The 16,920-nt window shown below is 40.6% G+C and overlaps 1 protein-coding gene across 5 annotated transcripts in view; it reads left to right on the top strand.

Moving 5' to 3' along the window:
* The window catches only part of LOC128694644 (85/88 kDa calcium-independent phospholipase A2), a 133,122-nt gene that overhangs the window by 9,565 nt on the left and 106,637 nt on the right, over positions 1-16,920 (top strand). For 2 of the 5 annotated variants that reach the window (XM_070095865.1, XM_070095863.1), the window contains exon 2: positions 14,308-14,411. In XM_070095865.1, coding sequence (XP_069951966.1) covers positions 14,308-14,411 — 104 coding nt within the window. Of the gene's footprint in view, positions 62-14,303; positions 14,412-16,920 lie in introns of all 5 variants that reach the window. The other 3 variants (XM_070095864.1, XM_070095867.1, XM_070095866.1) reach the window with 3 other exon arrangements.

Below are 16,920 nucleotides of genomic sequence, written 5' to 3'. Positions count from 1 at the left end.
GTGATCCAAGATGCATTGATAAATGGACAACATAGAAGACGCCATCGATGCACGCCATGAGGTCAGTGCTTTGTAGAGAATGATTGTGTAAAGTACATCCTTCCTAATGTTTCTCATTGTTACACTTAGCTCTTGACACCTGAGAATTATTAACTAGAGCATATACAGTTGAGGCTCACAATTCTTACATCTGCAATATATTGCAACTGAAATTTTGTTCCCAATACCAAGATTCATGGGAAAGCAACTCCATAATCACGCTGTAGAATTTTGAGAAATCGGCTCAACCATGAAAATATTTCTGCTTATTGATTACTACAGCCTGTGGAAAGCCAGCTTCTGACTTAATGTGGTGCGTGAGAGTATCTTGTTCATTGTAGTGTAAGTCTGATGGCCATATAAAATTTCATCATCTACACCATTTTATAACAAGCCTTTTTATTTAATTATTACTTTCTCAGATGCCTTCGTCTTTGTATACATGTTTATTTGGTATTAATGTGGTGAGTGTTTATATGCTTGGAACAATTTAGTAAGGAAATGTGGCTTATTTTTTCCTAAGTTGATAGCTAGTGATGGCAGTAGTAGCTAATATTCCCTGTCTCATGTTTATGTAGGGCTCCATCAATCCTCTACACCCATGCACACACCTACCAACAAGCAACAGCATTCATTGGTACAGTCAGGGCCGGATTACCGCATAGGCAAACGAGGCAGTTGCCTAGGGCCCCGCGCATTTGGGGGCCCCGCGGTCCAAGGGGTTCAGGGGCTCATCCAAGACTGCGCACATGGTGCAAGTGCAAAGGGGTCCCTACCTAAAAAGTTCAAGTGTTTGGAGAGTAAAATTGATTTTTAAAAATTAATCAAAGCAAAAATAAATAATGAAACAAAATAAAATAAAAATAAATAAACCTAACCATAGATGGCAACACTCAACACGCCTTTGTTTACATCAGAACAGCTGTGTTTTCCCACTAATGGGTGAGTATGGGAGATTCCTCTCCAATTTTCTGTAGTAATTACACGTTATCTAGACTTGTACTGTGACAAATTAACTGAAGTGTTGTTGATAGACATTGATGTGTATGGATAAATGTTTGTTTTCACCTCTAAATGTTAAGGGAGGTACCTGATAGGGTTACTTGACCAGTAAAGACGCATGGACCAGTAAAGACGCATTTTTGGTAAAAATACTATAAAGAAAACCTAAAAACGCAAACTGACTTCCGTTTGTAGGTTTTAAAAGCACTTTGTCCTGTCTTTAAGTCTTTATCATTTCAATAACAGATCTCAATTGATTGATGTTCTGCATCACTTCCGTCGCAAATGCTTAGTTTTCAAGTTGCGACGGAAGTGATGTAGAACATCAATTAATTTACTACACATTTCCCCAGAAACACATAAGCCACATCAGAAAATCGTTGGTTGGGTGAAACTGAAAATTGTCCCTGCATTCTTTAATTCTCATGTCCTTATCTATGGTGGTAGGCCATATATCATGCAAAACATAATGATTAGTTTAGCTATGAAAATGGTAATATAAATACCATTGTGCATTGTTCTTGGACTCAGTATGATTTCTGTTTAAGTAAATTGGAGATCAAGGAGGATGAATTAGTAAAATATTCGTAGCCCAAATCACTAACCTAATCTATGGTAAAAGTTCTGTATATGACTCCTTTCTGGTAACGTTTTGAATTTTTAGATGCACAGCCAGAGGAAAGGGGGCTACAAGGGCCATATCCCCCCAATTGACATAAAAAAAAATTTAATAATTAAAAAATTAATAATAATTGATAATGAAAAATTTGTATTTGCATGATTACAGACAGTGATACATCCTCATTATGGCATCTCGTGAACGTGATGTTGGACATTCTTATGCGAGTGGGTCACAGAAAAGAAAGAAGAAAATTCAAGAAGAACAGAAAAAGAAAGATGTAGGAAGCTGCAGAAAGATCACAGGCATGCTCACGAAAACAGTTTCTGATGTTACCAGTACAGTTGAATCTGCAGATACGTCAGATCATACAGGAAGCCCTCCCTCCATTATTTCTCAGCTAGCATCTACTTCTTTTGTGTCTCCTCTCAATGTCTCAACGGACATTTCATCCACAGGATTTGTCTTAAAAGATCCTGCCTCATGGCCAAATGTAATCCCAGATTCTCTACATAATGCTTTCATTGCAGAAAACTTCAGTCAAACTCTGAACATTGACTTTAGGAAATCAGCAAGGATTTATGATGATGGAAGTCGTCGTTGTTTAAAGTCATCTATGTTTTATAGGAAGCTTGCAAATTCAGAAACTGTGAAAAGATCATGGATGGTATACTCTGAAAGCTCAGAAAAAGTGTACTGTTCAGCATGCAAGCTATTTTCTACCAAAGAAAATACCTTCACACGGGTTCAATTACTGGAAAAATTCCAAGCGTTTCGAGGAACATGAAAACAGCACCACTCACAGGAGCTGCATTTTAGCCAGTATATTTCGTGCACAGAAAAAAGGCTTATTGGATTCTCATTTGGAAAATCAAACTGAAAAAGAGCGCACTTATTGGAGAAGAGTTCTAGAAAGAGTTGTTGCTGTTGTAAAATTCTTAGCTCTAAGAGGACTTGCTTTCCGTGGAGAAAATGAGGTTTTTGGTTCAGAAAACAATGGCAATTTCCTAGGGATCATAGAACTGTTAGCACAATTTGATCCATTCTTAGCAAATCATGTGTCACGCCTTGGGAATGCAGGAAGAGGCACTGTATCTTACATGTCATCTACTATAAATGAATTTATTGAACTGATGACTAAGAAGGTCCTCAATAACATCATAGCAGCTGTGAAAACTGCAAAATACTTTGCAATAAGTGTAGATTCAACACCAGATATTTCACATACAGATCAATTGACATTCATTGTTCGCTTTGTAGACTCCAGTGGTAAGCCTGTAGAGCGCTTTATAAAATTCATTCCTCTTTCAGGCCATGATGGAGAAATAATGATGAATGTAGTAATGGATACTCTGCTTGAACATGATCTCTCTATTATGGATTGCCGTGGCCAGAGCTACGGCAATGCAAGTAACATGTCGGGTAAATATAATGGATTGCAAGCCCGTATCAAGCAAATCAACTCACTTGCTGTATATGTGCCCTGCTCAGCACTTTCTCTTAATCTTGTTGGGTCATGTGCTGCGGAGTGTGTCGCTGCAGTTTCATTTTTTGGACTTTTACAAGCACTCTTTAATTTTTTCTCTGCTTCAACGCATCGGTGGAGTACACTCAAGTCAACCATTCATGGAGATGTCATCAAATCATTATCAACAACAAGGTGGTCAGCGCAGCATGATGCAACACATGCTTTGAAAGACAGCTTTGCTGAAATACGTTCTGCTTTGATCCAAATAGCAGAGGATGAAGACCAGACAGCAATTACAAGAAGCGAAGCAGCCAGCTTAGCATCAAAATTGGAAGATTTTGAATTGGCCTTACTCTGTGTGCTTTGGGACTGTATACTGGAACGGTTAAATGCCATGAACAAGACACTTCAGAAAATTGAAATTGAAATGGCTACTTGTGCTAACCTCTATGCAGGCTTAGTGGAATTTGTAAGCTCACTTCGCAATGATGAAGCTTTTGAAATGTTTGAAGAGAAAGCTAAACTGCTGGTGAAAGACTACAGTTTCCGGGCTGATCATCAGCGGTCAAGGAAGAGGAAACGCAATTTTGAAGAGCCGGACAATGAAATTGTGTTGCTACCAAGGCAGAAATGTAAGACAGCTACATACTTCGTCATTCTGGATTCACTGATTACAAAATTGGTGAAAAGAAAAGAAATCTACCAGAATCTCAATGACAAGTTTGGATTTCTGTTCAAAATTACTACTATGCCAGATGCAGAATTGAGAGAAGCTGCATTAAAGTTGCAACAACACCTTTCAGCAGATGTTCAGGACACATTTGTTGAAGAAATAGTTCATTTTTCTGGATATATGAATCAGATTAAAGCTCCACCTGAAAAATGTGCACCCTCAGCTGCTTTGAAACATTTAAGAAATGCAGGTATCTCAGAAACCTTCCCTAATGTTGACATAGTGTATCGCCTTTTCCTAACACTTCCAGCTACTAACTGTGAAGGAGAATGTTCATTTTCTGTTTTGAAAGAGTGAAAAACCAGCTCCGTTCAACAATGAGCCAAGACAAATTGTGTAACCTAGCCTTGTTGACCATTGAGTCTGATCTAACAAGAAATATTGATTTTCAGAATATAATTGATGATTTTGCCAATATGAAATCCAGAAAAAAGTTTATTTAAGAAGTGCCTGTGAATATAAACAATTCTTTACTTTCTTGAGTTTATATGATTTGATAGTCTTATGCATGATGCAATGATAACAATAATGGTCAGTGATTTATAAAGGGAATAATAGTGCTGTAGTGGTTATGCTGAATATAATAGGTACATGATGTCACTACTTTAATAGCCTAATCTAGTAATACTATGCTGTCTTGAGTTTATTCTCTTTAAAATGCATGATTTAACAAGATAGTTATAATGGCTGTTGGTAAATGGTTTTGGTTGTCTTGATGTACTTTCCCTATTAAATTTAATCTAAATAGCCAGAATGTATTTAATTAGACCTTAAACAGGCTCACACCGACTCCCCCACCCCAAGCTGGAAGGGGTCGCTTCGCTTACCCGTAACTCAAAGGGGCCCCGCCAATCTGAATAGCCTAGGGTCCGGAGACTTCTTAATCCGGCCCTGGGTACAGTTTGGTAAAAGAATGTGGCTTACACTAGCCAAGGTGTTCCATAGCTCGATCACTAGCGCACTCAGCTCACACACTGATTTCGACTCTCCGGTGCGGCTGGACAACATTAAAGACGCGTTGCCATAAGACAACTGCTGTTCCTGTTCACCCATCAGTATAAAATGGGTACCTGGGTGTTAGTCAACTGGTGTGGGTCGTATCCTGGGACAAAACTGACCTAATTTTCCCGAAGTGCTCAGCATAACAAGTGGCTTACTATGTACTAGTAGTATGTCATTGATGTCAGATAGGCCTGTATACCTTGTACATATATGTGTACTTGTAGAAATAAAATTATTATTATTATTATTATTATTACGTATTGTAATAATGTCGATTGGTGATGGTGTGGTAAGGGATGATAGTAATAGTAGTTGATACTCCCTGCCACAAGTTTAAACAGGTATTATAATGGGGTCAGATCAGCTCCCCCCATCCCCAACACACACATACACAGTGAAGAGGCAGGGCCAGGAGCTCGGACTCAACCCCCGCAACCTCAACTAGGTGAGTACACACACAGGCACACACACACAGGCACACACACACAAGCGCGCACACACACAGGCGCACACACACAGGTGCACACACACAGGTGCACACACACACAGGCGCGCACACAGGCACACACACACACACAGGCGCACACACACACACAGGCGCACACACACACAGGCGCACACACACACAGGCGCACACACACACAGGCGCACACACAATCTTCAACACGTCCCTGGAAACTGGGCAACTACCTGAGGTAGGGAAGATGGCAAATGTAGTTCCCATTTTTAAAAAAGGAGACAGAAAAGAGGCACTAAACTATAGACCTGTGTCATTGACATGTATAGTATGCAAAATTATGGAGAAGATTATCAGGAGGAGAGTGGTGGAGCACCTGGAACGGAACAAGACTATAAATGCCAACCAGCACGGATTCACGGAAGGCAAATCCTGTGTCACAAACCTTCTGGAGTTTTATGATAAAATAACAGAAGTAAGACACGAGAGAGAGGGGTGGGTTGATTGCATCTTCTTGGACTGCAAGAAGGCCTTTGACACAGTTCCTCACAAGAGATTAGTGCAGAAGCTAGAGCATCAGGCGCATATAACAGGAAGGGCACTGCAGTGGATCAGAGAATACCTGACAGGGAGGCAACAACGAGTCATGGTACGTAATGATGTATCACAGTGGGCACCTGTGACGAGCAGGGTCCCACAGGGGTCGGTCCTAGGAACAGTGCTATTTTTGGTATATGTGAACGACATGATGGAAGGGTTAGACTCAGAAGTGTCCCTGTTTGCAGATGATGTGAAGTTAATGAGGAGAATTAAATCTGATGAGGACCAGGCAGGACTTCAAAGAGACCTGGACAGACTGGACACCTGGTCCAGCAAATGGCTTCTCGAATTTAATCCTGTCAAATGCAAAGTCATGAAGATAGGGGAAGGGCACAGAAGACCACAGACAGAGTATAGGCTAGGTGGCCAAAGACTGCAAACCTCACTCAAGGAGAAAGATCTTGGGGTGAGTATAACACCGAGCATGTCTCCGGAAGCACACATCAATCAGATAACTGCTGCAGCATATGGGCGCCTGGCAAACCTGAGAACAGCATTCCGATACCTTAGTAAGGAATCATTCAAGACACTGTACACTGTGTATGTCAGGCCCATACTGGAGTATGCAGCACCTGTTTGGAACCCGCACTTGATAAAGCACGTCAAGAAACTAGAGAAAGTACAAAGGTTTGCGACAAGGTTAGTTCCAGAGCTAAGGGGAATGTCCTATGAAGAAAGATTAAGGGAAATCGGCCTGACGACACTGGAGGACAGGAGGGTCAGGGGAGACATGATAACGACATATAAAATACTGCGTGGAATAGACAAGGTGGACAAAGACAGGATGTTCCAGGGAGGGGACACAGAAACAAGAGGCCACAATTGGAAGTTGAAGACACAAATGAGTCAGAGAGATATTAGGAAGTATTTCTTCAGTCATAGAGTTGTAAGGCAGTGGAATAGCCTAGAAAATGACGTAGTGGAGGCAGGAACCATACACAGTTTTAAGACGAGGTTTGATAAAGCTCATGGAGCGGGGAGAGAGAGGGCCCAGTAGCAACCGGTGAAGAGGCGGGGCCAGGAGCTAAGACTCGACCCCTGCAACCACAAATAGGTGAGTACAAATAGGTGAGTACAGGCACAGGCACACACACACAGGCACACACACACAGGCACACACACACAGGCACACACACACAGGCACACACACACAGGCACACACACACAGGCACACACACACAGGCACACACACACAGGCACACACACACAGGCACACACACACAGGCACACACACACAGGCACACACACACAGGCACACACACACAGGCACACACACACAGGCACACACACACAGGCACACACACACAGGCACACACACACAGGCACACACACACAGGCACACACACACAGGCACACACACACAGGCACACACACACAGGCACACACACACAGGCACACACACACAGGCACACACACACAGGCACACACACACAGGCACACACACACAGGCACACACACACAGGCACACACACACAGGCACACACACACAGGCACACACACACAGGCACACACACACAGGCACACACACACAGGCACACACACACAGGCACACACACACAGGCACACACACACAGGCACACACACACAGGCACACACACACAGGCACACACACACAGGCACACACACACAGGCACACACACACACACACACACACACACACACACACACACACACACACACACACACACACACACACACACACACACACACACACACACACACACACACAGGCACGCACACACGCGCGTGGGTCCGTGGGGTGCAGACGTGGGTGCACAAGGCTCCGAGAACCCTAGTGTTTTTGTAAGGCGTGCAGTAAATGCTAGCAGTAATCAGTGGTAGTGACATCGTCAGTGAACAATAATATGAGTGATAACTAAAGTTATTAGTTAAAAATAGTCGAGAGGAAGCTGAAATTATCAATATTTCAAAGCGCCAAGCCATTGTGAGTCTATAGGCACTGTTGCCACACAGATTCAAACATACAAAGATCAAAGTGAGTGTGGAAGTGGCTGTTCAAGAATTATCAGCGTTTGGCTAACAAGTGAAATGTGGGGCACCATACAGTGAGAGTGAAAAAGTTAATAAGCAAAAGGGGAAAGGAAAAATAAAATATATAACAAGGGAAGGTGGCAGCAGTAGGCCTGCTTAAAGCAGTGACGTCACGACAAGTTGTGTGCCATTATACATGTAAAGTGAAGTGCATATAACGGAAATGTGCGATTTTTACCAACGTTCGAGAGTAAACAGTGCCGGTCTGAGTGGCCATTCCAAATATGCAGTCATGAATGGGTTGATATTGTTTCTACAATTACAGTGGACCCCCGCATACCGATTTTAATCCGTGCAAGAGGGGTCATTGTTATGCGAAATAATCGGTATGCGAATGAATTTTCCCCATAAGAAATAATGGAAATCAAATTAATCCGTGCAAGAGACCCAAAAGTATGAAAAAAAAAAATTTTTACCACATGAAATGTTAATTTTAATACACACAAACTGAAAAAGGCATGCACACTTACATGACACTTACTTTTATTGAAGATCTGGTGATGATTGATGGGATGGGAGGAGGGGAGAGAGAGTGTTAGTGTTTAGAAGGAGAATCCCCTTCCATTAAGACTTGAGGTGTCAAGTCCTTTTCTGGGGTTTCTTCCCTTCTTCTTTTAATGCCACTAGGACCAGCTTCAGAGTCACTGGACTTCTTTCGCACAACATATCTGTCCATAGTGGCCTGTACCTCTCGTTCCTTTATGACTTCCCTAAAGTGTTTCACAACATTGTCAGTGTAATAATCACCAGCACGGCTTGCAATAGCTGTGTGAGGGTGATACTCATCCATAAAGGTTTGCACTTTCAGCCACATTCCACAGATTTCCTTAATCTTTGTAGTGGGCAACTTCTTCAATTTCTCTCTCCCCTCCTCTGAACCAGTTTTCTCAGGTCTGGCCTCTTGCTCTTGAAGTTGATCTATCTGCTCATCAGTGGTTAGTTCTTCATTGTCCTCCTCCACCAACTCTTCCACATCCTCCCCACTAACCTCCAACCCCAAGGACTTTCCCAATGCCACAATGGATTCCTCAACTGGCATAATCCTCTCAGGGTTAGCCTCAAACCCTTCAAAATCCCTTTTGTCTACACATTCTGGCCACAGTTTCTTCCAAGCAGAGTTCAAGGTCTTCTTAGTCACTCCCTCCCAAGCCTTACCTATAAGGTTTACACAATTGAGGATATTAAAGTGCTCTCTCCAAAACTCTCTTAGAGTCAATTGAGTTTCTGAGGTCACTACAAAACACCTTTCAAACAGAGCTTTTGTGTACAGTTTCTTGAAGTTTGCAATAACCTGCTGGTCCATGGGCTGCAGGAGAGGAGTGGTATTAGGAGGCAAAAACTTCACCTTAATGAATTTCATGTCCCCATAAAGTCGCTCTGCCACGTCTGTAGGATGACCAGGGGCATTGTCTAACACCAGGAGGCACTTAAGTTCTAATTTCTTTTCAGTTAGGTAATCTTTCACATTGGGGGCAAATGCATGGTGTAACCAGTCATAGAAAAAGTCCCTAGTGACCCATGCCTTATTGTTTGCCCTCCACAGCACACACAAATTCTCCTTGAGGACATTCTTTTGCCTGAACGGTCTGGGAGTTTCAGAGTGATACACTAATAAAGGCTTAACTTTGCAATCACCAGTAGCATTGGAACACATCAACAAAGTAAGCCTGTCTTTCATAGGCTTATGTCCTGGGAGTGCCTTTTCCTCCTGAGTAATGTAGGTCCTGCTTGGCATTTTCTTCCAAAACAGGCCTGTTTCATCACAATTAAACACTTGTTCAGGTTTCAGTCCTTCAGTCTCTATGTACTTCTTGAATTCCTGCACATATTTTTCAGCCGCTTTGTGGTCCGAACTGGCAGCCTCACCATGCCTTATCACACTATGTATGCCACTACGCTTCTTAAATCTCTCAAATCAACCTTTGCTGGCCTTAAATTCACTCACATCAGCACTAGTTGCAGGCATTTTTTTAATTAAATCCTGATGCAACTTCCTAGCCTTTTCGCTTATGATCGCTTGAGAGATGCTATCTCCTGCTAGCTGTTTTTCATTTATCCACACCAATAAGAGTCTCTCAACATCTTCCATCACTTGCGATCTTTGTTTCGAAAACACAGTTAAACCTTTGGCAAGAACAGCTTCCTTGATTGCCTTTCTGGTGCCCACAATAGTAGCGATGGTTGATTGGGGTTTCTTGTACAACCTGACCAGGTCGGCGATACGCACTCCACTTTCATACTTATCAATGATCTCTTTCTTCATTTCTATTGGAATTCTCACCCTTATTGGTGTAGGGTTGGCACTAGAAGCTTTCTTGGGGCCCATGGTCACTTATTTTCCAGAAACAGCACCGAAAACACTGTAATGATACGAAATATTCCGATTGTATGCTTGGATGTTACCGCGGAGGCTGGCTGGTAAACAATGGCACGGGCGGCACATGTGAGGCTGGCTGAGGGCGCACATTGGACGCGTCTCGGACGAAAATCGGTGAGCGGGTTTTTAAGCGGTATGCGAGGCAAAATTTTTGCGATTAAAGCAAGCGGTATGCGGATTAATCGTTATGTGGTGCCATCGGTATGCGGGGGTCCACTGTATTACAATAATGCAGTAGTCTGCATAACAGTAAATCTTCTATTTCTTTTGTGTGAATAAAAATTCCAAATGGTAAGCAAGAGTATTATTATTATTATAATAATAATAATAATAATAATAATATTTTTTTTTATTAGCACATTGGCCGATTCCCACTAAGGCAGGGTGGCCTGAAAAAGAAAAACTTTCACCATCATTCACTCCATCACTGTCTTGCCAGAAGGGTGCTTTACACTACAGTTTTTAAACTGCAACATTAACACCCCTCCTTCAGAGTGCAGGCACTGTACTTTCCATCTCCAGGACTCGAGTCCAGCCTGCCGGTTTCCCTGAATCCCTTCATAAATGTTACTTTGCTCACACTCCAACAGCACGTCAAGTATTAAAAACCATTTGTCTCCATTCACTCCTATCAAACACGCTCACGCATGCCTGCTGGAAGTCCAAGCCCCTCGCACACAAAACCTCCTTTACCCCCTCCCTCCAACCTTTCCTAGGCTGACCCCTATCCTGCCTTCCTTCCACTACAGACTGATACACTCTTGAAGTCATTCTGTTTCGCTCCATTCTCTCTACATGTTCGAACCACCTCAACAACCCTTCCTCAGCCCTCTGGACAACAGTTTTGGCAATCCTGCACCTCCTCCTGACTTCCAAACTACGATTTCTCTGCATTATATTCACACCACACATTGCCCTCGGACATGACATCTCCACTGCCTCCAGCCTTCTCCTCGCTGCAACATTCATCACCCATGCTTCACACCCATATAAGAGCGTTGGTAAAACTATACTCTCATACATTCCCCTCTTTGCCTTCAAGGACAAAGTTCTTTGTCTCCACAGACTCCTAAGTGCTCCTAATAATAATACATATAATATTATATATAATTTACATAATATAATTTTAGGTAGTAGGCTGGTAGACAGCAACTGCCCAGGGATGTACTACCGTCCTTCCAAGTGAGTGTAAAACGAAAGCCTGTAATTGTTTTACATGATGGTAGGATTGCTGGTGTCCATTTTCTGTCTCCCAAACATGCAAAGTTTCAGGTACGTCTTGCTACTTCTACTTATCTTAGGTCACACTACACATACATGTACAAGCATATATATATATACACACACCCCGCTGGGTTTTCTTCTATTTTCTTACTAGTTTTTGTTCTTGTTTATTTCCTCTTACCTCCATGGGGAAGTGGAACAGAATTCTTCCTCTGTAAGCCATGTGTGTTGTAAGAGGCGAATAAAATGCCAGGAGCAAGGGGCTAGTAACCCTTTCTCCTGTATATATTACTAAATGTAAAAGGAGAAAACTTTAATTTTTCCTTTTGGGCCCTCCCGCCTCGGTGGGATACGGCCAGTGTGTTAAAAAAAAAACATAATACAGTGGACCCCCGGTTAACGATATTTTTTCAATGCAGAAGTATGTTCAGGTGCCAGTACTGACCGAATTTGTTCCCATAAGGAATATTGTGAAGTAGATTAGTCCATTTCAGACCCCCAAGCATACACGTACAAACGCACTTACATAAATACACTTACATAATTGGTCGCATTCGGAGGTGATCGTTATGCGGGGATCCACTGTATAATAATATGAATTATTAAAACACTGTACATATGTATTACTACTAATCAATAATACTATAATAATACGTACTACATATAAGCGAGTTTGAGAACACTTCCACAAGATGGCATTACGTGTATGAAAACAACACTCAGCCTGCAGATTAAACTAGCAAATAGTCATATTATGCACTCTCTCATTGTCTAGTAATTGTAAGTTATTTTTAAGGCTGCCCAAAATGGTTTGCATAGCAAGGGGCTTTTTATAAAGTAGTTTGTACATGTTGGTTACCCTAATTGTATACCGTACATTACTTAACTTCATAGAAATAAAGTTGTTTTAGTATATTGAACATGGTCACAGACTGGGCCGCAGGGGCGTTGACCCCTGGAACTCTCTCCAGGTAATCTCCAGGTAATGATAATGATGGCTGTCTCACTATCATAATATGTCTACCATGTGATGATTTCCAGCATTCTATTTTGCTGAAAATAATGCCATAGTACCTTTTGTACTATAAGAGCTTGATGAGCTGTCTCGGTTTTCTTGATAAAGATGTAGTGTGTTTTATTTTAAAAGCTTGTATACGTATTTATCAAGAAAGTCTAGTTAATAATGCCAGTATTTCTAGTGAAGATGGTAATACAGTCGACCCTCGAGTTAAGAACCACTCCCACATGACAGATTATGTAAGTGTATTTTTGTAAGTGTTTTTGTAAATATATTTTCAGCAGTCTGATACAGATTAATCTATTTTACATTATGTATTCCTGATGAGAGGAAATTCGTTCAGTAACAGCATTTGACCAGCCGTTTGGAACGAAAAAAGTTAGTAACTCGAGGGTCCACCGTATTACATAGTGTTTATCCGTGGCAAACCACTTGGAGTACTGTGTTTCACAGATAATGGAAATGTATGTGCCTAATTTGGATATTTTGCTAGTGTGTGGTGTCAAATTTCCTATGATACTAATACCATACCAAACTCTGAGGTATATTTACTGTACTATTATGTAAGAATTTGTGCTCAACAGCTTCTTTATTTCAATCATTATGCATTGCTTTTTTCATAGGGTAGCTGTACACTTATTGGTGTTTCTTTTATCTTAATTCTTTTTTTTTTTCTTGCTAAACTTAAATTTTTTTTTTTTCAAGCAAGTGCCTCTTGTTTATGATGACTCTCTAAATATGCATTTGAGTATATGATCCCATCATTGCTTGTTTTATTTATAATTTTGATAGTTTTTGTCTAGTGACATTTTTACACATTCTTAAGTCGTACCTACAGTCCTTTTTGTAAGTTGTTATTGTTTATTTACAGGTCTTGGTTACTGAAGCACATTTGAAATACAGTATCTGAGGTGCATGTTCTCCATTATTCTTTATTTTGAACATAGTGTAAATTATTATTAATTTTGGTTTACTTAATTGATTAAGTTTGTGTATATACATGTATACTCTTGTCGAACTCAGCATTTCTTGGAATAGCACTTGCAAACCATTTTTCAATGAATTCATATCTGTAGATGAAAATCTTAGAAGTAGTTATGGAACTAATGAAGGTAGAATGCAATAATGAATTCCTCTGTAAAATGTTAAAGTGATGTTCCTTTATGTAAATGGAATAATAAAGTAAAAATGCTTAAATTTTAATTTTTTCTTAATTTAGTTACAAGAAGATTGTCTTGTAGCCTGACAAATTGATATATACTCTATTATCATTGATAATTCTTGTACGATATTGAGGAAAATGGAATTTTTGGAAGTAGATAATCATTTTTCTTTTACATGTGTACCTGTCATCAGTTTTGAGGGCTTTTCTACCTTTGCAGTCCATCTTGAGGCCAGATTTTTTTATTGATTGTCTTTTCAGCCAGGCTGATGCTGGTAGCAGCTTGCTGGCCCACATAGCCATCACAGCCTGGTTGATCTGCTATTTAGCAGAAGCAGCAACAAGAAATTTCTTTAATGTGATTTGAAGATACAATACCGCTAATTTTTGCCATTTTAATTACAGTATTAGAATGACTTTTACTGTATTGATTAAATAGTTATTAGTTTTGATTATCAAACTTTAAATTTGAAATTTAGACACATGTGATTCTTTAAATGTTATCCTCCAAATTGCTACATAGATGGGTGTTTCATTGTTTATTACTCAGTTAGTGTGTGATGGATCGGTGATACCAGAGGGCAGCCTACATGACAGGATGTCTCAATTCTTTGGCAAGCTGGCACGAGGGCTTGGCTGGGGCCCACAACCAACAAAGGTTAGTACCATACAAGTGATCACATAGTAATGTTGAACTAGAAGAGGTATCTTTGATAGTGACATGACCGACTACTGTATAAAATGTTTGGAAATAAGTTTGAAAATATTCACCTGAATTATTTAACTAGACAAAAAGATAGATGTGGTCACAGTGGTGCCTATGCTAACCTTCCTATGGTGTAGAAATATACCTAGTTGGACGAATCTTATTGTGGCTAGCTGGTCTGGAGTTTTGAGACTCTCTGACCGTGGGATCAAACCCCACCCGTGGTATGGTTTGGATAGATACGTCATGCGCACACACACACCGAAAAACAAGGTTAGGGGAAATTATTTAACAAATGCATTCAGCACATACCTAAAGAAGTTTTGAAAACAGTAGTTATTCTGCCTCAGTGGGAGACGGCCGACTTGTTGAAAAAAAAAAAGTTATTCTTTCTAGAAAACACTGATTAATAAGCTCATTAGTAATTACAAGTTTCAAAAATTTTAGGATATGTACATTTATGGGTGCCCAGTGAACCCAAACTTCTTCACTTCTATAAAATAAAATTCATATTTTCTCTCCAGTAAAAATAAAGTATCGAAAAATGTAACTAAGCAGTGTAACAAAGAACAACTAATAATAATAATAAATAATAATAAGAATCATAAATATAGGTAGTAGGTTGGTAGACAGCAACCACCCAGGGAGGTACTACCGTCCTGCCAGGTGAGTGTAAAATGGAAACCTGTAATTGTTTTACATGATGGTAGGATTGCTGGTGTCTTTTTTGTCTCGTAAACATGCAAGATTTCAGGTACGTCTTGCTAATTCTGCTTATGTTTAGGTCACACTACACATACATTTTTTTTTTTTTTTTTTCAACAAGTTGGCCGTCTCCCACCGAGGCAGGGTGACCCAAAAAAGAAAATCCCCAAAAAGAAAATACTTTCATCATCATTCAACACTTTCACCTCACTCACACATAATCACTGTTTTTGCAGAGGTGCTCAGAACACAACGGTTTAGAAGCATATATGTATAAAGATACACAACATATCCCTCCAAACTGCTAATATCCCAAAACCCCTCCTTTAGAGTGCAGGCATTATACTTACCATTTCCAGGACTCAAGTCCGGCTATATAAAAATAACCAGTTTCCCTGAATCCCTTCACTAAATATTACCCTGCTCACACTCCAACAGGTTGTTAGGTCCCAAATACCATTCGTCTCCATTCACTCCTATCGAACACGCTCATGCACGCCTGCTGGAAGTCCAAGCCCCTCACCCACAAAACCTCCCTCACCCCTTCCTTCCAACCTTTTCGAGGACGACCCCTACCCCGCCTTCCTTCTACAGATATAAATGCTTTCCATGTCATTCTACTTTGGTACATTCTCTCTAAATGACCAAACCATCTCAACAACCCCTCTTCAGCCCTCTGACTAATACTTTTATTAACTCCACACCTTCTCCTAATTTCCACACTCTGAATATTCTGCATAATATTTACACCACACATTGCCCTTAGGACATCTCCACTGCCTCCAACCGCCTCCTCGCTGCTGCATTCACAACCCAAGCTTCACACCCATATAAGAGTGTTGGTACTACTATACTTTCATACATTCCCTTCTTTGGCTCCATAGATAACGTTTTTTTACTCCACATATACCTCAACGCACCACTCACCTTTTTTCCTTCATCAGTTCTATGATTAACCTCATCTTTCATAAATCCATCCGCCGACACGTCAACTCACAAGCATCTGAAAACATTCACTTCTTCCATACTCCACCCCAATTGGATATCCAATTTTTATTTATCTAAATCATTTGGTACCCTCATCACTTTAGTCTTTTCTATGTTCACTTTCAACTTTCTACCTTTACACACACACACAAACTCATCCACTAACCTTTGCAATTTTTCTTTAGAATCTCCCATAAGCACAGTATCATCAGCAAAAAGTAACTGTGTCAGTTCCCATTTTGTATTTGATTCCCCATAATTTAATCCCACCCCTCTCCCGAACACCCTAGCATTTACTTCTTTTACAACCTCATCTATAAATATATTAACCCTTTGAGGGTTTCGGCCGTACTAGTACGGCTTACGACCCAGGGTTTTTGACGTACTAGTACACCTAAATTCTAGCGCCCTCAAGTCTAGTGGGAGAAAGCTGGTAGGCATACATATGAAAGAATGGGTCTATGTGGTCAGTGTGCACAGTATAAAAAAATCCTGCAGCACACAGTGCATAATGAGAAAAAAAACATTGACCGTTTTTTTGGAATAAAACAGCGACTTTGCACTGTATTTTCGTATGGTATTTATTGTTGTATTCTAGTTTTCTTGGTCTCATTTTATAGAATGGAAGACATATTACAGAAATTGAGATGATTTTGACTGGTTTTACAATGAAAAGTACCTTGAAATTGAACTCAAAGTAGCAGAAATGTTCGGTTTTTACCAAAGTTCAAAAGTAAACAAATCATGCCAAGCATCCAATACACGTCAA

This window comes from Cherax quadricarinatus, chromosome 51, assembly GCF_038502225.1.
Source record: "Cherax quadricarinatus isolate ZL_2023a chromosome 51, ASM3850222v1, whole genome shotgun sequence".
Taxonomy (NCBI): Eukaryota; Metazoa; Arthropoda; class Malacostraca; order Decapoda; family Parastacidae; genus Cherax; species Cherax quadricarinatus.
This window is presented reverse-complemented; position numbering and strand designations above follow the sequence as displayed.